The following is a 25,323-nucleotide window of genomic DNA, read 5'->3' on the forward strand; positions in this document are numbered from 1 at the left end:
AATATGCTATTCTTTTAGGGGCAAGTGTAGTAGCAGAATCAAGAATTCTCTTCTTCTGATACTCTTTGGATTCACTTTGTTCAACTCTAGGTATTCTGAAAGATGTCAAGCTTGTGGAAATGTTTTGGGTACATTTATTACCTCCTCCTTGAAGAAAGAATGAAGTGGATCCCACTGGTCCAGTAGTCTATCCAAACATCTGCCTGAAGATAACCACCTAGTTCATACATGCTTCAGAATTTTCTTTGCCTTTTTATTGTGCAAGTTCTGAAATTTCTGAAGGCGTTCTTTCCTTTTAACACTCTTCTCTAAGAAATAGAATATATCAACAAGGAACTCATCCACTTTAAGTGGTAATCTTCCAGCACCGTTTCCAGCTGCTAGATTAATCAGGTGGCAAATGCAACCTATGACAGCAATACCTGGTTGAACTTCCTTCAAAACTGCTGAAACCCCATTTTTGTGTCCTATCATAACAGGAGCATTGTCGGAGCAGAAAGCCACACAGTTTTCAATTGGTATGTTATGAGAATTCAGCTGTGATAACGTCAGGTTACCTATGTTTCACCCTGATGAGTCCCTTTCTAACGCTAGTATAGATAGCACAGTGCTCACTACTTTTTCCCGCAGAATATCGTAGAATGTAACAACAATAGGATACAACTTGGCATTCGTGTCACTGCTTCCATCCATTGCCAAAGAAAATGGTCCATTCTGAAGGCACAACTTCAGATGATGCATTTTTTGCCATTTCATTTACAGTGCATCTCGTTTTCACGTGACCACAGCTGTATTTCTTTGCAACTTCTGATGTGGGAAACATCTTAAATAAAGCACCAGCATGATCAGCTGCACTTAAGGGCACATTGTGTTCCACCAAAAAGGAAGTAAACAGACACTCGGCCCTATTACGTCACTGTCAACGTTTCCAGACTTGGCAAAAAAAGTTGTTGATTTTCTTGTTATCTTCCTTCGATTTAACATAACTTAAGTGTTTACCGCACTTCACATGATTACTTAAAACGTTTCTTCCACCATGTGCAATATTGCGAATTAAAATGTCTGACAACAAATGTCTCTATATCTATTGAAACATCGAAAGGAACCTGAATCACTGAACGTCACATAAAATTACTGTATGACAAACACTCAAGGCAGTCAAACACTTCATTAAAACATGTCAAAGCACACAAAGTCTTAAACCATTAAATGATCATGACACTAACCTCATGAACAAAGAATATGCACATGGTAATAAACATACACACCCGTGGAACGAATGTAATTCTTCTTCTCATTATAATTTAATGGGCTTCGCTAATAGCGGTATACCCAGTCACTGGAACGAATGTAATTAGTCCAATAAATATAGAAACCTGCAAAGCATGGAGTTATAACACGAAACCTTCATTAAAATATGTCATAATCTTAAAATGCCAAAACATTCGTGAACAAAGAACAACACTCACGTGGTCAAAGGTTAAATCAAAAGCGAACGGAGCGGAACAAAGAATTTGTGGAGCAGAGCCTGTTGATATCCAAGATTCACACGGAAAAACTGTTATCCCAGCTTTAAATTCAATTCCAATAACGACACAAACATCACAATATTAAATATACCAATCATATCAAAGAATAAGTTATCGACTATCATGGACTTGCCTTCGACCAAGACTGAACGTGCTTCAACCCATGGGAACAATCGATTGTAAGGAAGTGCAGTGATTACTGAATGTTAACGTTTCAAATTTTTGTCTGCGAAGTAGTAAAATTACACCGTCCATCTGTAAAACCGCAAAATGCTTCAATTTCCGTAAATTTTACGGGTAAACCATCTTCTTTCTTTATTCGAATCAGAAGTACAATAGAATAATACTACATTTAAAACAAAAAAACTATATACACAAATATATACAAGTAAAAGGTCTACAACAATATATGTCATACAGATTCGGCCCAAAATTTGGCCACTTCAAGGGCATTTGGATTAGCCAGCACCAAGTCTTCCATTGTGCAGTTTGATGGACACAAGGGACAACATAGCAGGTGTTCAGTTGTCTGAAGTTCACCACAGTCACAAAAGGCCGTATCGATGGGGAAGTTCCATTTCTGTACAGTCGCTCTGGTTCTACCCACTCCAGATCTAAGTCTGTTTAAGGACTTCCATGTCAACCAGTCCTCGGTGTGACCAGGAGGCAACACTTCACGTGGTTCCATCCATTTCAAAAGGCTAGGGGTCTTTTGTTTCCATTTGGTAATTCTGACTTTGTCTGGTGATCCTTCCAGTTGTTCTGAAGATGTTAAAAATGCTTTCCTGGACTTCAGTCTTCGTTGGGCAGGTTGGTAACTAAAGAGTGGATGTGAAGGCATTAAATTTGTTTTAAGCCTTTCGTTGTTAGCAGCAACCTCTCTCCTGACGTCACAAGGAGCAATACCAGCAAGGTAATTGATTTTCTCGAGAGGAGTTGGCTTCAGGACACCAGTAATTATTCTACAGCTTTCATTGAGTGCCACATCAATCTGTTTTGCATGGGCAGATTTGTACCACGCTGGACAGTCACCCGTGCCTTCCGCCAAATCTTTGGGATGTTGGATGATGCTAGGCATTTGTTGAATAATTCCACGAGCCACAACTTTGTTCCAGAACCGAAGTGCTTTATTTGCTCAGTGCAGATATCGTCCAAACCTGCAGCTTTACCACTTTTGCACATTGTAATACCAGTTTCTAATTCACTGAGATTAAATGGTCTGGCCATAAAATCAGTACTTAAGAAATCCGCATGTAATAAAAAAGTTATGAAGGTTTTATTTAAGGTTAATTCATTACTGTTCTTTCGTTATCTCCAGGTTTGACACTGTCTGAGCAATACTGACAATATCAAGTGTTATTATGAAAGCATCAAAATATTTTGTGACTTGAGTATCGATATTAAAATATATCGAATGTGGTATCACAACATCCATGAGTGAGTGAGTGAGTGAGTGAGTGAGTGAGAATGAGTGAGTGAGAGAAAAGAGAGCAGGTGTTGGTGTTGTCATAGCGAGACATCGTGTGGCCTTAGCAAGCACAGACTGGCTCTCTGACGTCAGGGACCCGCCGCAAGCGCGTGAACGGTCAAACACAGGGCACAACTTGCACAGAGATGGGAGAGTTCTAAGGATGAGCTGCATTGTCTGGATATTTTTTATCTCAAGGGGTTCTACAATTCTGAAATGTTTAACTCATGAGGGGTTGTGTGCCGAGTGTAACGTCAGGAGTCACGTACAATCGTTTCGACCAGAAATCAATAAAACACCAAGCACTTGGTTAATACGCTATTTATTGTTACAATAACATAAGATAATACTATTTAAACACAAACACTTTTTTTTTTTTGTTAGTGGCTTTATGTCGCACCTACTCAGATAGGTCTTATGGCGACGATGGGATAGGAAAGGCCTAGGAGTTGGAAGCAAGTGGCCGTGGCCTCAATTAATGTACAACCCCAGCATTTGCCTGGTGTGAAAATGGGAAGCCACGGAAAACCATCTTCAGGGCTGTCGACAGTGGGATTCAAACCCACTATCTCCCGGATGCAAGCTCACAGCTGCGTGCCCCTAACCGCATGGCCAACTCGCCCGGTCAAACACTTTTTAACATAATAATTATAATAATGAGATTGCCTTTCGCTGATGAAACTGAAAATAAAAATTCAAATCCAGTTTATGGAAAATACTTTTAAAATGATGTTTAATTTTATTTAACACACATCTAGACAATGCTCCTTCTCCCTCTACTCAACAATGAATGATAACAGTGCACTTTCCACATTATAAGTCTATGCCATGAGTCATGTATAGTTGAATAGAACAGAGACAGGTGATGTGAGGAGTCGTGTGCGAACGAAACGACCGGATAGCCAGCTTGTTACTCACTGAAGGAGTGGAGAGGGGTAACAGTGGTGTGACAGAAGTGTGGGGTAGGAAGTATAATAAACAGTGTTCGCTGAAAGATTGATCAAAATAAACAGAAATGGTTGAAACAACCGGACGTGACCCCTCACGGGTTAACCGGGAAAACTTTTTATGTTGGAACATTTTAAACAGGAAAAGTATACAACTATCATAACACAACCGATCAAGGGACCGAGAATATTGCACGTCTTAAGCGGGAAAACTTATCATGCAGGAACTTCTTAACTGAGTTTTCCTGGACAAGATATTTCATGTCATACTTCCTACATACTAAGTCACAGAGAATTTAACTACCACCTGTAGTCTGATCGACAGAGCATTCAAATACTGGTTGAAGGATTAATTATAACTTCAACTGTACAGGACTACAAAACCTCATGTATTGTCATGCCATGATCCACAAGTAAATATACAACTGACATATCCAATGCATACTCTCTCTTTAACTGATGCCTTTGTCTTGAGTGTAAGGGGAAGTATAAATACTGTTCAATACATCTGAAAGGCAACATGTCAAATTAAGATGATGCAATTAATTCTGAATGCACAATTTCCAAGTAATAAAAAATAAAATATGCAAATATTTAAAAAATAAATTGCAACAGATTGGAAATCAGCATATTCATTTCTGTGTTATAATCAAATACTATCTCACATTAACCCTCACTTGCTCACTTTTCCCAGCAAGTTCTTGTGGCAGGACTCCTACCTACAGTTTTGATTTCAACATCAGGAAGTTTTGATTTTTCTTTGTCTTTCCTGATCAAAGATTGAATGAAATCACAGCAAAGAATAACATAAAAAAGAGCTAGAATCAGTAAGGGGCACAAGTTCAGATTTACTGGGGTTAATAATAAGGTCAGCTAGATATTCTAACTCCAAATACTCACCATAGCAGTAGATTTAGGAGCATGAATAATTTCCATGTGAACTACTCTTCTCATCCGTTGCACCATCCAATAGAAGGACAAGTTAGTCTTCTCACCATCTTCACCATCTTCCATGTTGTTGCAATCATCACCTGCTGGCAAGGCTTTGAGGATTCGTCCAAGGAATACTAAATCTTTTAGTACCTGTTTACAAGAGAAAAGGGAACATTACTTTAACTAGCTTACAAAACTCAGAACCTAAAATTAAGAAATGCCTCTTAACAATATTTATTGCTATTTGTTTTACGGCGCATCAACACAGACAGGTCTTATAGCAATGATGTGATAAGATAGGGCTAGGACTGGGAAGAGAGCAACTGTGGCCCCAACATTTGCCTAGTATGAAAATGGGAAGCCACGAAAAACCATCTTCAAGCCTATCATCAGTGTGGTTAAAATCTACAATCGGTTCGATCCTGGCTCAGTCCGGTGGTATTTGAAGGTGTTCAAATATGAGAGCCTCGTGTCGGTAGATTTACTGGCACGTAAAAGAACTCCTGCGGGACTAAATTCCGGCACCTTGGCGTCTCCGAACACCGTAAAAATAGTTAGTGGGACGTAAAGCAAATAATATTATTAAAATCTACTATCTTTTGAGTGCAAGCTCATAGCTACATGATGCAAACAGCATAGTAAACTTGCTCGTTCTTCTTAATCTGAATTCTATGTTAGAGTGGAGACAAAGCAGGACTTCATTAAGATCAATTCCAAATTTCAAGTTCCTAAGTGTTTGGACAGACATAAACAAATATTTCTAATGTTGCTATTGATGCTTTCACGGCCTGTACTAATAGACATGATGTTGTATAGGCTTTTGGGCTTATGCCGTGTCAAGAAAATAAGGTGAAATTCTTAACGTTTCACAGAGAACTGTGCTCTGCATCATCAGAAGAAAATCTCGACTATCCACAAGAAAGGCTTCTTAAACAATGACGTTTTTAAATTTAGACGTTATAATAGAAGTGGAAATGGTATGTTCATTCGTCACCAGACGGCTTCCCAGGTTTGGCACAGTGCTAGCGTTCAAAGCGGAAGCTGACAGAACCATCAGAATCAGTCAAAGCGGGTCACATAACATGTGTACATAACATATGACATTGACAGGTGTATGACATTGACACAAGCCTGGAATGAAACATCTGGCGATGAAGAACGTATGAATTTGGAAACCACAGAGACGAAATAACAATAGTGAAGGGACAGGGAAGGGAACTACCTACGTAATACTTAATGGCTGGCAAACAGGTATTACTTAACTGATTAGCCAGTGTCCCTGATGAAACTGTTAGAATTTCTACGTATTTCCACAGCTTCCCGTATAATCCCGAAACTGTAGTGTCTAGTGTCGGTAAGAGCTCAAGCATCTTGGAACATGACATCATGACCCGACGATAGAGCGTGCACAGCTATTTGTCTGGCTGGTTGAGACGAATATTACGTTCATATTCCTTGATACAGGTACCAATGGACTGGCATGTTTGGCCGATGTATACCTTACCACAAGTACAGGGAATTTTGTATACACCACGATATAAAAGCGAGGACAATTTGTCCTTAGTTTTACTCAGACTGTGAGCAATTTTAGTGGTGATGCCAAACACGATTTTTATATTGTGTTTGCGGAGGACCTTGGCAATTCGATTTGTGGTGTTGTGAATGTAAGGCAAGTAGCCAGTTCCCTTCACTTCTTCCTTCTGTGCACTTTGCTTGGTCGTTTCTCTGGGATGCAGGGCTCTATGAATCTGCAAATCGCTGTAACCATCACCCTTGAACGTGACTTTGAGCATGTCCATCTCCACCTCGATATTTGTTGGCTCAAAAATTTGTCTCGCCCTCTTGGCGAGTGTCGTTAGAATGCCTTGTTTTCGAGCTGGATGGTGGTGAGAACCTGCATGAAGATAGCGATTTGTGTGGGTAGGCCTATGATAGATGGTATGTCCTAAGGAGCTGTCCGTTTTCTTTCTTACTAGAACATCCAGGAAAGGAAGGCATCCACCCGACTCCATCTCCATAGTGAATTTAACTGAAGGATGTTGCTGATTTAGGTGATTCTGATGATTCTGTCAGCTTCCGATTTGAACACTAGCGCTGTGCCACGTCCGGGGAGCTGTCTGGCGATGAATGAACGTACCATTTCCACTTCTATTATAACATCTAAATTTCAAAAAGTCATTGTTTAAGAAGCCTTTCTCGTGGACAGTCGAGATTTTCTTCTGATGATGCAGAGCACAGTTCTCTGCAAAACGTAAAGAATTTCACCTTATTTTCTTGACACGGCCTAAGCCCAAAAGCCTAAACAGCATCATGTCTATAAATATTTCTAAATATTGACAGTGACTTGATAGAATCTGATGATGATCTTTTAACAACAAAACATGTCATTTTCTGTTAAACCATGTGTATTTTTATTCCTTTTCTAATAGTCTGTTTCATACAGATATCTTGTACTGTAATATTTATAATGAACTTGTGTGTTCAACAGACTGAATATCTTTTTACATTTAACTTAATCTTCCATCTTTAATAAAAAGAAGACTAGCACAAGGTAAAACCTTTTTTTTTTTATAATCTACAGTAATGTTCCTATTGTATCCTTCATACATTAATTCAAATTTTCATTGCCACAAAGAAAGGAAAAAGAAACAAAATAATGTGAACAAATACAGTGAAACCTCGATAAGACGTTTCTACAGGGGACAAGGAAAAAGAATGTGTCAAGCGAGAAAATGTACAAATGAATACACGAATAAAATACACCCAGCTGTGATAGGGAAACACTACATATAATTTTTTCCGATATTAGGGTATTTTACGTCGTGTATCCGTGGGTACAGTGAAAACTATAGGCCTATCTACCATTTCTAAAGATGAGAGGAAATTATTAAAAGTGAAAAACACACGAGAACAAATATGAACAATTTTTTTTTTCTGCTGGGGATTAAAAAATAACAAGTACCGGTACACTGATAGGTGTGAAAAAATCCAGACAACAAATATGAAAACATATGCACAGGGGCAACAAAAATATCTAAGTATTATTGCAGATCACACTCTTTCTAAAACAAATGTTAGTAGAAGCTTTTTATTTCGGAACAGTGGGTTGTTAGACTATTTTCTGGTCACACTCTTAGACGATGAATTGGAGGTTACACTTTACCATTTGCAATTGCAAGGAATGACTTTGGCCGCCATTTTGAATTGAACAAAACTACGACCAACTTGAGTGATTTGAGTCTAAACTTAAAGGTGTGAGTTTCAACATTCGCGACCTCTGCGCGCTTATGCCAGTCCACTTTCTGGCAGATTTTAAATTTGTCTTCATTATTAAGGAATTTTCCAACATTTTCCATATCCATAATAGGCTATCACAAGACTAATATGCACCACGCTAATCAATTTCACAAGATTATGTTCCTAATCCAGATATAAACTGTTGTATCACGCGACAAGTATTAGCTACACTTCACTGTACCACTCAACACAAATACATTTCTACCTTCTAAATAGAATGCGAAATACAAGCGCAAACGGGCTCACTCTGCTATTCAGCAATCTCACTGCGAATGGGCAAGCAAAACGGCTTGCTCCCGGAAAGTTCAACTTATCCTTCAAGGTTCAGGAAGGCCCTTTCCCGTAATCATGAAACTGTGGCGACAGCTCCTACCCGAGTTGGAAATCATGTTTCTTTCAGAAGGGATGACAAGTACAGTAACATTTTCAGGTCTAGGAAAAATGTGATCATACTATGCGGTAATAGCAAAAATTCATGACGCGATAAGTGAGGTATTTTTATATAGACTTAATACAATGAGAATTGGGACTTCAAATTTATGACATGCTAAGCAGGAAAACGTGTTATTGAGGAACGCACTAACAAGGTTTCACTGTATTATGCAAAAATCAAGCACGAAAGAAAATCTCATCTTCTACAATCAAAAAGTAGTATACCAGCAGATGATTTTTATACAAGGTGGTCAGAAACAACGTGAATCAGGTGCATGTGTTAAGAGGACTGGTCATATCGAAAAATAATTTGAAAAATTAATTTGATATCTTGTGCCACTGTTATTTTATTAGCTTCTGAAGTTAGCCAATCAGATCACTACACGGGTGAATTAAAAATGGGCTTTGTGATGCGATGTTGCTAACTCTGCACATGAATTAAGACCAGCGTGATCCTGTCAGCTTGGAGGTCTGTGTTTCAATCCCTCCCCAAGCAAAGGTGCCCTCAAGTCAGTTTTAAGCCACGTTTAGTAACAGCATTTTAAATACCTTTCAATGTTGTTATTTTTTCGTTCCACTGACTATTTCTGGCAATTCGGAGACACCAAGGTGCAGGAATTTTGTATCACAGGAGATTTTTTATGTGCCAGGAAATCTACCGACACGAGGCTGACGTATTTGAGCACCTTCAAATACCGCCGGACTGAACCAGGATCGAACCTACCAAGTTGTGGTCAGAAGGCCATCGCCTCAACTGTCTGAGCGACTCAGCCCAGCAGTTCAGTAACTGATAAAATGACCATGGCACGAGATACTGTAGTACGAAATTACCTTTTTCAAATTATCGATCAGTATGACCAACCTTCTAATGTTCACATTGTTTCCAACCACTCTGTATACATACTAGTGATGCAATATAAGTAAAACAGCTACCTGGTCTATCAGTTCCTGTCCCACACATAGAGACTGGAGTTGAGCACACAGATCTAACACCAGAGACCTTAACTTCTTCCTAGTATTCACCATCAGGTAGCCATCTCTGATCAGTGGAGTGGTATTCCTAGCAGCCGCAGCCACCTTATGGATATCCATGGACCCAAACACAAACCCAAGTAACTGGGCAGCTGCCAGACGCACCCACTCGTGAGGATGAGCAAGAAGAAACTCAGCATTTTCTACATTTAGAAGAAAGGAATAATAATAATAATAATAATAATAATAATAATAATAATAATAATAATAATAATAATAATAATAATAATAATAATAATAATAATAATAATAATAATAACAACAACAACAACAACAACAACAACAACAACAACAGTTGTTGTCATTATAATAACTATAATATCTTATACAAAAAAATTGTATTTTAAAATATCCGATGCGGACAACGCTTGCAATATTCATGTTAAGGTTAAGAAAATTAGCCCATCAAGAATATTTTCTACCATGATAAAATCATCTGAAAAATTTGAATTACTCTTCGACATTTTCTTCATTCTAGAAATACTGTACCGTACTTAACTGCTGATAACAAATACTGCATAATGCCCTTGGATATCGAGTGCATCACACACATTTCCGGTTTCACTTTAGTTTGTTAATATCATGGAAGAGATATGCCACATGAGAGCATTTTAACATTCTCACCGAAATTACTGTTGAATGCTGACTTTAAGAAGAAGTGGGAATAAGTGAGGGAGAAAAGTGATGCATCGGCGTTCATTTCTGCAATGCTGGCAACCAAAAAGAGTGAAAGTAGTGGTAAAAGCAGTAAATTTAGCTCAATCTGAACAATACTTACTTCATAGGTGCACGTGTACTTAATACACATAAATGAAGGGAAAATGAAATGAACTAGAAATGAAAAGAAATAGAGACTATTTAAAGAAGTGTGGTGCTGTAGATACCATATATACGCAGATACTCCACGCCATCAAATAATCTATGCACAATAATTTTAGAAAGGAAAATTTTTAAAATCTGGCTTTGATTTATGTTTTATTTACAAGAAAGTAACCCTACATAACTGTATGTTCCAAAACGGAATACATATATATATATATATACAATTGTTTTAAGAAATGCATCATAATCTTCACATGTTGTTGCAAAAGCATCCGGGACTCTACCTACAATAGCAAAAAGAAAAGTGATGTAAAATGTTTTTTAATTTAATGTTAATGTGTGCAATAAAATATTAAAGTCAATACAGTAATTGCATGCTCCCATACTTCTAATCCTCATCCCTTTCACTGTCATCACTAGCATAAGAATCATATTTGGACCACATTATATATAAAGGAACCAAGTGCCAATTTTGCTAAAATTGAGTTATTAGCGCCATCTTGTAGAAAAAAACTTTGAATTATATGTGTTGCAAATAAGGTTTTTGGGCATGGAATAATTACTTTAAAATCTAAGATTGAAAACTGCTAGTTTTGTATCGCACAATCAGGAAAATGCATAACGGAACCAAATACCAAGGAATCTTTATGGTGTGGAAAAATATGTGATTGGGTATTCTGCATAAAGGAACCAAGTGGCTTGTGCCAGATGTTTTATTGTGCTTTTTACAAGATATTAATTTAATTGTAATTATTCTGCAATGAGCAATTGTTTTAAAAATTGGGCTAAACTTATAATGCAATTAACGAAGAATGAAATTGAATATAGAATTTTCACGACCACATTGTAATCGAAAGCGACTTTCAACCTATTAGGTCGTGTTACGTACATTTAGTACGTGATGAAGAGATGTTAAGTACAGAACAATGAATGAAATTGGTCAAAATAAGCAAGGAGGGAACACAAAATCAACAGGTTACTATAAAGCATGATGTTTATTAGGATGTCCAATACAAAAATTGAAGTTATAACAAGTTAACCTGCATTGTTATCTTTCCTAGGATATTCAGGAACTGGCAACTTAACTGAATCTGTAACGTGTCAGTGAAATGCTTCAAATTGGTGATACAAGTTCTGTAGTTATGATACGTAAAAATGCATAACAGAATCAATTGCCAGGTTCCAATTAACATATCCGGTACAGTAAATAATCCATAATGCATAAAGGAACCAAGTGCCAATTTTGAGTGTATTAAAGTAATTAGTAATCCCATGTTCAAGAAATATACATAATAAAGTAAAATACATCCCACTGTATGATATAATGTTTAATTAAATGTTCTAGAGTGTAACAGGAATTAAATATCAAAGGTTAACTTTGAGCTTCAATATCTCAGTTCCACCATGACGGAACTTGGTTCCCTTATGTATAATATGGTTCATTTGTCGTTGCCATCTTCCCATAAACGTTATCCTCAGTTCCCTTATATAAATAGCGTTGTCCAGACTCTGTTACTGTGGCCCACAACACACAAGCGAAACTAGCAGATTACAAAGAGGTCGGTGGATGCAAAGTGGGCCTTGGGGAAACCACGGAATATCATCTTCAGGGATGCCGACAGTTCGAACCCCACTGTCAGCATCCCTGAAGATGGTTTTCCATGGTTTCCCATTTTAACACCAGGCAAATGCTGGGGCTCTACCTTAACCCTAGAACGGTCGGGTGGAAAATGTAACAAGAAAGGTCGGGCTAGGTCTGGTAGACCCAAAACCTAAACGTCTATAAAACTTTTTAGAATTATTTATTTTTACAATATAATACATTGAATATTATTATAGAATGTTCTCAATAACTTTAACTCAATTTTATATTTTTGCATTGTTTTATTGATAAAAAGAACTTAAAAGGAAGATAAGCTTAAAATTTTAGCTGGAAAAAGTAATGTTTATAAAAAAATCGCGACAAATAAAGTCCACTTGATATGTCAGTTTGATAATACTGTTTTATGCAAATGAACGTATTTGTTATCCAAATGCCTAAGAAAAAGTGGCTTAGGTTCAATATTTTAACCAATTACACTCGGGTGAAGTTCCTCAATTGTTAACGCAGTTTACATACAACATTTCCGCATGTGTCAGGCAAACCCAAACTTTGCAGATCTTGCAGAAGTATTTTGTCTTGTTGTCCTTACACATATGACATCTACCTCTTTTCCCAGGCTCCGGCAATTCTCTATTTTCAATAGCTGCCCCCGAAAGTCTCGCAGCCAGAAGTCGAATTTCTCGAGGCAGAAAACTTTGGTGTGCTCGCTCTGCCATGTACGGTTGCACAAGTGATTTTGCAAGCTCCTTGAGGAACATACGCCTTTTCATAACCACAAGGTTGGATTTTAGCGTAACATATGCATTTAGGGCAGCAATATTCAGTACAGCAAAGAATAAACATAATGGCCAGCGCCTTGTTCCTCTAGCAACTATATATTCTGCACTCATAGCGTCCACTACATCAACGCCACCCTTGGTGTCATTGTAGCAAGTGATGACTTTTGGCTTCCTTTTGACACCATTTTCTTCATCAATTTCTGCCGTGTGATGCATAGAGGAAAGTAGAATTACACATTTGTTACGTTTTGGCACATACGACACCATAGTAACCTCCTCCTGAAATCCAAACATACTTGAATATTGTTCTTTTGATTTCTTTGCAAGGAATTCCCCTGGTATTTCACACTTGTTTTTCCTCAAAGTACCAACAAGCGTAAGTTTGTTTTCTGTTAGAAGTTTCTTCGTAAGGCTGTAAGAGGTGAACCAATTATCTACTGTTATTTTCGACCACTGCCTTTTATTGGTTCCACTAGTCATAAGACAACGTCGTCAGGCTTATTACTAACACGAAATGGGCCTTCTGGTTGAGTTCCAGCATAAACTTCTAAGTTTTTAACGTAATAGCTCTTAGCACAAGCCATCAAGAAGACTTTTATACCATATTTTGATGGCTTAGAGGGGATATACATCCGAAATCGGCACCTCCCTCGAAATGGTACTAGCATTTCATCGATAGTAACAAATTCTGAAAGTGAGTAATACTTCTTACAGTTCAGTACAAAGAGGTCCAAGAGCTCCCTAAGTGCTGCTAAATTATCTTTACACTTCCTTTCATTCCGTGAATGGATATCATCAAAGCGAATAACACGTGTAAGAAACCTGAACCTTTTCAGAGACATACCAGCTCTAAATATTTCAATTCCTGTTCCGTCTGTATCCCAAAAGTCCTCAATATTCATTTTACTTTCATGTAATGTGCCAGCAAGATATAAGAGACCAAAATAAGCCATGATCTCTTTGTTTGTAGTTTCTCTGCACATTGTTGGGTCACTCTTGTAGTTAGATGTAACAGATCGTATAAATATATTAGTTGCACCAACTACTAAGTCTATAAGAGGTTCATTGAAAAATAATGATCACGATTCTAATGAAGTGTGCACATTCATAGCATCCCTTACAGGTCCTGGTAAATGAGTGGAAACTAAATCGTGGCTTCGTGTGCGGACATTTTGTGGGAATTTGTCTTTCTTCCATTTAGTCTTATTGTCTTTACCAACAAAATAACGACAGGGATTACCCTCATCTGGAACGTACCTGCAGCTTGTGCCTGGAGCATTATAAGCACTGTTGTTGGAAATAGTGGCTTCGCGGATGTTTGGAATGTCGATATTATCTGTTTCTTCCCCAATACCGTCACTTAATTCACTATTAGAATCATGTTCACTGTTCATCACGAAATCTGGGTCAGCATCAGAATCATCAAATTCACTGTCTTCGTCACATAAAATCCTCTCTATTTCCTGCCTAGACACAGTTGCTTGTGATGCCATTGTTAAATTTTCTACTGTATAATGATTTCTATTGTCTGTTCAATAATTATACAATGTACACTCCACAAAACCTAAAAGGAACCAATATATCACACGCAAAATCCACTAGTATGTTGGAAAACAAACGTTACATAAACGGTCGGGCCGGGTTTGAGAGACCCATGACTACTTGGCGACGGTTATAGACAAAGACTCGTTGATGAAGCTTCCGGTTTACTGCTGCAGCGCATTCTGAAGAATGTTTCAGGAAGCTATAGGGCACTCCAAACCTGTAGGTGCTGCGACCTTGTAGCTATTACGAAAATGCGTACTACTGGGTCCCACAGACCCAGCCCGACCGTTCTAGGGTTAATTAAGGCCATGGCCGCTTCCTTCCCACTCCTAGGCCTTTCCTACCCCATCGTCACCATAAGACCTATCTGTGTCAGTGTGCTGTAAAACAGATTTTAAGTGGGTCTCGGCCCACAAGTGGTCACGGCTGGTCCGTGGTCCAACAGCTCTGCACTCCAACCGACCAATCGAGCAGAGGAGGGGGTGGCTACAGCTCTATCGTGGCTCTATGCCTCTGCATCTGGGAGATGGGACAGGGCTGGACCTCACGACTGGCTCCAACCGTCGGCTGTCCTGAGAGTGGTTTTTCCATAATTTTCCATTCTCCTGCACTAAGGCGAATGTCAGGGCAGTTCCTAGTATAGGCAAAAGCTAGCAAACCCCTCACATTCTCCTTGCATCTCCTTCACTGTAACAAATCTCCTGGCCTGAGAGACGGAGTTACCATCTAGGAAGCCCGCCTCCCCATTCAGAGGAGGAATGAAAACGTTTTAGTAGTTACAAATATCGGGAGAAGGTAAGCAAACTGGAAGACAATTCTGATCAGCAAGTTGGCTACCTCCAAGGGGATCACTGTTCGAGGTGAAGCAGTACCAACCTTATTTCAAATAATGCACCCATCCCAATTTTTTTTCACTAAATTCCAGGAAAAATATGGGCAGAGTACTCGCATATATATGGTATTTGTGTTTAGACTGATGCTTCCACGGCCCACAATTAACTGCAGACATGATAATAAGCTTTTGGGCTTTTGCTGTGAGTCTATGGTATTGCATGCACTTAGTGGTTCCTCTTTCTACTTTAACTCTTTGAATTCCATCCCTACCCAATGCTTTCCATTCAACTACTTAATTTCTGCAGCATGGACAGCTGTAGGAAGTGAACAACATAGATCTATCTTACACATAATCTAAATATATTACATGGAAAACATTTACAACCACAACTCAAAATGAGTTAATCTCTGTAATTTTTCAATCATCTTATTTCAACTGATGCCATGTGTACTGAGGAACATTGCCACTTCCTACCTCATCACTCTCACTAGCTCCCTCTGTGGATAAGTGATCAATATCAGCCTGCAGATCCCAAGATCATGGATTCAAACCCAGCAGAGGTAGACGGACTTTTTAAGGGAGGCAAAAAATTCCATTCGGTACTCCATGTCATATAACGTCGGCATGTAAAAGATCTCTGGTAACACACTTAGTGTTTACTCAACCAAGGGCCGGTTCTACCATCTGCTGGTAAAGTGGCTGGCAGCTGCCCGGGAGGTAAACTACCTGGAGGTGTAAATCGGCTGGTACTTTGGCTTGCGTCCAACCACCTCCGCGCAAGCTCTAGGTAGCTACCCGGAGCTAGACACCGATATACGAGGTTGGCTTGACTGATTTTCAGCGATTTCTCGCTTTCGAGTGTGGTGCTATCTATCGTCAGATGCATGAAACCTATGTCGATTGTCTTATTTCCCTGTGCTTGCGTCTGCTGATTATCACCAAAAAGCCTAATAAGGGGAGTCTTTAAGAGTTATGGACAACGATTCATGTCAAGCTTTCGTGATTTTAATCTATGATCTTCAATATCAATACCTAATTGGGATTAAAATCTCGAGATTACATTTTCTTACGCCAGTTATAACCTGTCATGCAAGGCAGCGTTTTTGAAAGGTATTCTCGTAGTAGACTGGTCAAGTCGCTCGCTCCGTAATAGAAGGTACGCAGGTTTTCATCGTATTTCTAATTTACATTTTAAAGTGTATTTTCGTTCCCTGCCATTGTTCTTAACTCTCTTTTATGCTCTTCCATATACGTATTATATATACACACATCTTCTTTACGGACTTATTGCCTTTGAGCATTCTATCTGCAGGCTTCTGTGAATTGATTAAGTATCTCCGCGATGCTCTATTTGCAACTAGTTCTGTGACCTCGTTTAGTTCCAGATGCTTCCATTTATTGATAAAGCATTTCATTTTAATTTTTAACTTTATGAAGATAAAGTTGGAAGGTACTGTAAATGTAAAGAGCTAATCGGGATTAATATCCATTCATAGGAAGAGGAATTCGGGAATGGAATAGTTTCCAATTTCTTCGAAATAATTTACAAGCCTATGTAAACAACTAATAGGGAATCTGCTACCTGGGCGACAGTCCTATGTGCTATTAATCATAACATCACTTGCTATAGGTAGCATACATATAAAGCAATTTTCCTAGTAGACATAATATTGTGATAAGAACGTATGAAAAGAGGCATACAGATTAACACAACGCTAATAATGGAAATAAAAAAGATTCGACATAATAAAGACTCGAACCTGCACACTTCGTATTACGAAGCGAACGTGTTAACCATTACGCTACGAAAACGCTTGGATTAGGTAGGATACATACAGTAATATATATCTCGTGTCCGAAAACTGAAAAAGTAGAAAATTAAAGCCCATTTGAAATGATTTCCAAATAGATTTTGATTTTACATCCTTTTAGAGTTTCTTTACGAAAGCTTGACGTATAAAATGTGTTCCCTGCGCTACCGATGCGAGAGGCTGGTGTGACCGTTGCAACTAAAGGGAAGCATTAATGTTCAAAATCCTGCAATACAATATCGATCACTGTTACAGTATACTGCTTTTTTCAGTATACTAAGCTAATTTGAGTCGCATATCACCAGAAATACAGCTAATAATGTTCAGCTCTCAGAACTTGCCCGGCAGGTAAAGTCTTATCGGGCCCTCGAAGTGGCCGAGAAATTACGCGCCGGGTAACGACGATTTATGCTGCCGATAGCGCTACCTGGGAGTGGTCGGACGGAAACATCCTTTTACGCGGAGGGCAAATTACGCGCTACTTTACCAGTAGGTGGTAGAACCGGCCCCAAATTAACTAAAACTCAGCCATAGATCAACCTACAAAGATCCAGTTTACTCTGCCATCTGGTAGAGTAAAACGGAACATTGAAATTGGTGTGCAGGCAGTCTATATGGAGTCAAGCAAAAATGCTGGCACTGAGGCCAAATGATGATGATGATGATGATGATGATGATTATTATTATTATTATTATTATTATTATTATTATTATTATTATTATTATTATTATTATTATTATTATTATTATTAGCTGATGTACCTGTGCTTCACTACAGAATTCTCAGAAAGATTGTCTTTGTGGTTTTCCCAACTGAAGTCAACACAGGTCATTACAATGACGTCAGTAGGAATGTAGAGATAAAAAGAAATGTTATCATATAAAATACCCGATGAAATGAAGCCTATTACTGTGATGATCTAACAGTCCGAAGTTCCAGTGCCGGAATGACCAGCCCGCAGACAGCCGCGATCAAACCTCTGACATTATTCCGTTAAAAGTGTACACTGCTCATTCCAATGAGTGCTTCAGAGTAGGAATTGAATAGCTGGAATGCTATGATGAACCAGTGTGTTACATAGCAGTAGTATCAAAAAATTTATCAACCAGATGAATGATGTGCTGAAGAAGAGAGAGATCTAACTCCCCAGCTACTTCCCGCCAATATTCAGGCAGTCTGGTATACTCGGTAGGTAGCAGTAATCCCATCTATCGGAGATGAGTAGCAGCAGAAGACACAAAGCACATCACAACAAACAATGGTCAATGTAATGTTATTGTTGATCAATTTTATGAGCTTTCTATACTGCAGGCCTTCATATTTAGTTTTCTTCTGACTCTGTGATATTAGGATATTTTATAAAATTATTTATAGCGTAGACTGTAGTCCCTTATTCCCTGACTGCACATAATGATTTTCATTACATTCTGTTTACCTATTTTCTCATGACTTGGCACTGATATGGACTTAGCAACAAAAATCCGAATTCATGAATATCTCTGTTATCATAGGCGGTACAGTAAAAATGTATAAGACATAAGTGATCGGAAATTTAATACTATACAACTTTAGTTATGTAGTATTTATCGATAGGACCACTAATAACATAAATATTTGAGAATTAATTTTAGGCCTTCCCCTAAACTACCATTTTATTCAGCGTGAATAAAATTATGTATGGCCTAGATTGCAGTGACTTATTCCCCAACTTTACACACCGATTTTCATTAAATTCTCTTCAGATGTTTGCTTGTGATGCACGTACATACATACAGACGGGAAGACAGACAGAAATTACGGAAAATTAAAAAGTGCATATTCTTGTTACTGAGGACACGACCGATACAAAAATACCATTCTTTTTAAATTCTGAGCAATGTAGACAAAACTCTCATTATATATATTTTTATGATTATTATATCATCATCATCATCATCTCCTTCATTATCACTTATTTTGTGAGCCAGTATGTCTTTGAAGTCAGTAATTGGTTCATCAAAATCACTTCCACCATCTTCTGTCATAAGACACCAAAATCGGTGAGAGAAGACAAACGTTATGTCATGTTTACAAACAAACCATGTCATAAATTCTCATAAACATTCAAAAACTAGTGTTTCTAAGCCTGTAGAATCCCTGTGAACTATCATGAAGTGGAAAAGGTGTTCTTGTGGGTTCCATTAGATGGGTCCACATTAAGAAAAAGATAGCTTAGTCAACATAGAAGTGCTGGAAGTACAGATTGTGTTTACAGCAAGTGAGACTCGAAATATTATCCTTCTGCTATGTTGTCGAGTACCACTTGACAAAGGAGTGTAAAATGTTTAAGTACAGGTTTTCAACTCCTCTGTTTCTGACAGTGTGAAAGAGTTAAGACAATATTATAAATACACAAACAGTGGACACTGCAGGATAAATTAACTCTGTCAATCTCCCACACCCTTCATAATAACGTTGATATTCCATATTTCCTACTATCTTCCTCTTACATATTATACACAGGTTGTCTAGTTTTGTTTCCTAGTTGTTGTCAGTGGGAAATTTCATCCAAAAGATCTATTATATTTACTTATTTTAGTCCATGACATGAATATCTTAAGCAAACCAAATTAAATGCAGACAATGAGTTGGTTACCTGCAATAGTTTCCACATGATGACGCCAATCAGCATTCTTCAGCAGAGCTGGGCAATGCTCACACAATTTGAGCAGTAGCTGTAGCACTTGAAACAGGTGATGGTCTCTCATCTGTTCCTTTTGATCACTGTTTTTCTTGTCAGTGTCAATGTCGAGAGAGTTATCTAATCGAACAAATTTTCCTGGTTGATTATCCTCTGTTACCCCATTGCTGAATTGCAACAGAAGAACTGGCATCAAGTCACGCAAACGATGTTCAAATTTTGCCTTCTCCACTAGTACAAAAAGGCCACATAACTGGGCAGCAAGGCGACGATGACCAACCTGTGCATAATAGAAGCAGAATTTGTTGTCAACACAACAGACACGCAAGACTTGGAAGAATTATATACTGTACCACTGTATATAAACTCTTATTGAAAATAAGAAATGAGAGCTGTCGCACCTCAGCTACTTAACTTTTTGCCAAAGAACTTAAGAAATGATGATGATGATTATGATGATGCTTGTTGCTTAAAGGGCCTAATATCTAGGTCATCGGCCCCTAGTGGTACAAGATGGAACAAAATGTAATGATCCTTACAATTTTAAAATGCATCCACTTACTAGAACTTAAAACAAATTATGATGAAAATAGGTTATGAAATTAAAATGATCAGTGGATCTAATTTGCAATGCCTTATTTTCTGATAAAATTATAGTTTTTTTTTCAATTTGTTTTATGTCGCAACCACACAGATACTGTAGGTCTTATGATGACAATGGGATATGAAAGGACTGGAAGTAGGAAGGAAACGACCATGGCCTTAATTAAGGTACAGCCCCAGCATTTGCCTGGTGTGGAAATGGGAAACCACGGAAAACCATCTTCAGGGCTGCCGACAGTGGGGTTCGAATCCACTATCTCCCACTGCGTGCCTCTAATCCGCACGGCCAACTCGCTCGGTAAAATTATAGTTAATATAGATTACAATGGAATAAGGCATTGCCTTGAAGTACAGTAATATATATCATTCAAGTTAGAAGTTAAAATAACACATTAAAATATACACATACAAACTAAAAGAGAGTCAATGGAATAAAAGCATAGTTAACAATAAAATAAAAACTAATAGAAAATATACTTTTATAGATGATAAAACAGGCTAGTATCCCTCATAAAACGGATGACGAGGTCTGTTAACTGCTCATCATCTCATAGGATGAAGGAGATGGTACTCGGAAGTTTTAGACTACGGCACTGATCGGCCAAGTCCACGCACTCTGTAACGACGTGTACCATGGTAAGATGACTGTTGCAAGTACACACCTGGGGGCCTTCGCCCTTCAGTAAATAGGAGTGCATTGCTATGCTGCGGCCGATCCGGAGACAGTATAATACCACTGCTTCCTGCCGAGAAGCCAACAGAGAAGTAGAGTCTTTCAAACCTTCGTAGTTCTTTTTATTGCTCACAGCCTATTTGGGAAAGGGGTGGCCTGCCACTCCATCTCCCAAATTTAAAAACTTTTGCAAAAGTTTAGCATGTCCTAAATAGATATGTATTTACACAGGAATCCATTCCCTGGAAATAAGTAAGAAACTGTGGAACTATGTTCTAATATATAAATATATATATAATATGTAAATATCACATTAAGAAAAGAATTTCACCTCAGGTAAGAGGTTCTGTCTTCCATCACTGCCATCATCATCATCAACATCAGAACAAAAACCAAAAATCAAAGATATAATATTTATTCTTGAAAGGCTATATCATAAATATGGTAGTGCCTTGTTGTTTAACAGTGGATTAAATATCATCTCCTGCTTTGTTGGAGAGAAACAACAACAAAATTCTCACCGTCGAAACAACACTGCTCTAAACAGCTCTTTACAAGTCCCACAAAAAGAATTTTGTGTTCATAGGAAAACACAATAAAACCCCACATATTTCATTATTCATTGATAAATATGTAAAATAGGAATATAATAACAATGCCGTTAATCTGGTGCCTCTACGTTCAACCATTCTCAAGTCATGTGCGGAAGTAGTAACTGCTAGTGATGTCACTGCATTGTCTAATCTACCTGGCAGCTGTGTATAAACTTGCGGTCTCCCACACTCCATTTGCTACTGCCATGTTCTTCCGATGCCACTGTTAGTAAGCTTATTTTGACTTAAAATGGATGTAAATAACATTCGTCTGCATCAGTTTGAGCCAGCAAGAATGACGTTTGCTGATGTCCATCCACATAGAGATCTTGACATAGATATACTGAACACTACAGGCCGAGCCGGCATGCGAATTTGATGTAAATTTAATGAGTGTGCCATCATGGATATGAATGAAGAAAGTGTATGCTGTTGTGAATTAGACAATGTAAAAGCAGTGAAATCGCAGAAATGTATGTGCATAACAAGAATTCCCTCATTTACAAGACTTATTTTACACCACGAAGTGTTGACAACAACAAGTTATAACATAAGCTTAAGAACAAAGAACAGGGCAAATAAACGTTTACTGACAACTTTAAATGCATCAAACAGAACTTAGCATTGTATTTGTTACAAACAGTTCACTTCCTGAGTAAATTCATGGACTGCAACTGATAAAAACAACAGACTTGCCATACAATCATGTGTTGTCAACACCATAAGGAACACATTTCCAGAACCTGATGGCATCTATCTGGGCTTCAAGCTGTAAATTAAAACAGTACAATTATGTGCAAGTTTCCTAGGATTGTTTAATGTATGATAAATGTAGGTAATATATTATTTTGACATCATTAATATCACTGTCACTTTCATCTGTGTCCATTATTTCCAAACCACTTTTCCAGCTCTGCACCATTTCCATCTGTAGATGTATACCCCAGCGCAGTTCATTGACAGTTAAAATCACCAATTATTAAGTTGATATTATGACACTTGAAATCCGAAGGTTCTTTAAAGGAGACCAAAATAAAGTAGTCAAATTTCTTCAGAATCAAAGATTATATCGGGCAATGCTCAACTATATATTTGCTTTTGCTGTGCATGCTCCGCAGTCCGGTAAACCTAGGAAACACGTATAGCTCTGACGTCATTGTGCTGTGAGACTGAGTGAGTTAACTGCTCCATCTAGGTGGTTGTTACAATACGTGTCTGCCACTCTACTGGTTATTTGAAGTATCATTTGTTATAATCGAGTATGATGACTGTTTGTCGAAATGCCTACCTGGAGTGTGTACAGCTCTAACAACACGAGTAGAAACCGAAACTAGAGAGAAAAAAATACATTTCCATACATTTCCAAAATTAAAAAATGCATTTCCTTGTTACTGTGGATACGATAGGTACAGAAACACCATTCTTTGTAAATTCTGAGCAATGTACAGACAAAACTCTTATTTTATTTAGCCCTTTCAGACCGAGTACGCACAATTGTGCGGGTTCGTATTTTAGTTATCCCTGACCGTATTTGATGTTTTCTCGGCGCTACACCGGACTGCAGTGATTGTGCAGGACACGTGGCGTGTATTTCAATTGATTTTAGTATGCGCTTGACCGCCAGGGCGAAGGAAGAAGAGTTTAAAAAGCACAGTTGATCGGCGAGATGGCAGGAAGCAGTAGTGCCGAAAGTAAGTATTTATTTACTGCGTTTATATTAATCTAGAAGCTTTACTGAATACCGGAATATATTCAATGAAGTGTGTACATTGGTTAGTGAACGTAAATTTTGAAGCTACACCATCGTACGTGATACAACGAGGTTTTGAATTTTGATACGCACAATTGTGTGGGTCCTGTTTTTCGGATGTTAGTTTTTATTTTGTAAAATAAACTATTAATATGTGTATTGAGGAGCATTTTAGTCAGTTCTTGACGTACAAACAAAAAGTCACACCTCCAGTTTTCTTTCAGGTCTGAAAGGGATATATAAAATCTGTACTGTCTTACTCAACCAAATATTCACACCCCAGGTCCTCTTTATTGAAATATTACCATCAATCCAGACTCCAGGAGATAATAATTGAAGACCTCTGGTCTAGTTCATGGTCTGAAACAGCCACCATCTCTTAACAGCGCCCAGCGGAAAAGAGGATATAATCCTGACCTTATCATTGTTAACAACAAACTAGCCAAAGCAGTGCACCAGAACTGTTGACATGGCTATTATCCATTTGTAGCATCAACCCTTAACATGCAGAATTGAACCCACCGTTAAACCACAATGTGTACCTTCCCAATGTAGGTTCAACTTCAAGAAAGCAAACCGACCTAAGATGAACTCTGAAGTCGATGTAGCCATGGGAAATGTGGAACCACAACCAAAGAATTATGACACCTTTATTTCCATAGTGAAGAAAGTCGTTAAAAAAAAAAAAACACATATGAAGGGGTTGCAGAACAGAATATATATCCCTAGTCCAACTCTCAAATTTACTCAAGTAACTGCTAATAAGTAGATTTATAATCATATAACGGTGTATATTATAATGTTATAGATGATAGGTCTAAGATTTGTGGGCCTATGTGCTTCCGTTATGGTAGTCTCACATTCAAAACACGTGTCGAAAGTCGAAGACAGCGCAACTTAAAATTTATTTTGTACAGCTGACAGTGAATAGAAGACGAATACATATACAACCAAATTTGCCAATGGAGGTATGAGATAAGAGTAATGACCCAGTATGGAGGTTGTTCAACGGGCTTGCACGTTGCCCTACGACAATAACAGAGAACAAGGTTAATTGTGTTTACATGTGTACAGATGACTGATGTTTTAATGGTGAGAGGATAGACACATATCTAATTGGTGTTGGCTCAAGAACAGTTGATAGCAGAGGTGGAAGCTGCATTTGGTAGAAGACGCAAACTGTGAATGGAAGGTTTTAATAAGTCTGGGTGAAATAGACACTTATTTTAGTGCAATGAGTAGAAGTTGTCATTTTGACAAGGCTGGACTGTAAGTAGAAGAAAGTGTATTGTTTGATTATTAACACAGATTGTAGTTTAACTAGGAGACATTAGAATGAGTTGCTTTACAGGTTAGGACTGTAAGTAGAAGAAAGTGTATTGTTTGATTATTAACACAGATTGTAGTTTAACTAGGAGACATTAGAATGAGTTGCTTTGCAGGTTATAAGTAGTTCTGTAACCATATGATGGTGTATATTATAATGTTATAGATGATAGGTTTAAGATTTTGGGCAATTTGTATAACCTCTGAAGAAGAGAGAATTGATGCTCTCAAAACATGTACGGGATGTCACATGGTAATACATATTTAACATTTAAATTTTAAGAATTGACTAGGCTGATCGTATGTGTATGTGTTATTTTAATGATAAGATTGTAGTCAATATGGACCTTCTAAATGCTATTTTAATCAAAATGGTTAAGATAATAAACTAGGGATGTTGAAAGCAAGGGTAGCAGGACAAATTACAATGACCACGTAATGCCAGTCTGGTTAAAGTGTCTCAATGTAACCATACATGTGTGGAGTTAGCTTTGTTATCGATTCCAATCCTTGTTTGCAGCGTTCATAATCAAAATGTTGGAATTAAAGCCAAGAAGGGCTGCTCATTTCAAACAAATAATTTTGGAATTTGAGGAGGATATTTTTTCTACCAATGGTGAAATTCTTTTCTGCAAAGTATGTGAAGTGAAAGTGGCAGGGGACA

The 25,323-nt window shown here is 38.0% G+C and overlaps 1 protein-coding gene across 1 annotated transcript in view; it reads right to left on the reverse strand.

Moving 5' to 3' along the window:
• Positions 1-25,323, reverse strand: part of LOC136874515 (small subunit processome component 20 homolog) — a 278,038-nt gene that overhangs the window by 22,017 nt on the left and 230,698 nt on the right. The window contains exons 31-33 of the mRNA XM_068227773.1: positions 19,670-19,994; positions 9,540-9,781; positions 4,845-5,027 (exon numbers count right to left, since the gene is read on the reverse strand). Coding sequence (XP_068083874.1) covers positions 4,845-5,027; positions 9,540-9,781; positions 19,670-19,994 — 750 coding nt within the window. The remainder of the gene's footprint in view (positions 1-4,844; positions 5,028-9,539; positions 9,782-19,669; positions 19,995-25,323) is intronic.

This window comes from Anabrus simplex, chromosome 5 (genome assembly GCF_040414725.1).
Source record: "Anabrus simplex isolate iqAnaSimp1 chromosome 5, ASM4041472v1, whole genome shotgun sequence".
Lineage (NCBI taxonomy): Eukaryota > Metazoa > Arthropoda > Insecta > Orthoptera > Tettigoniidae > Anabrus > Anabrus simplex.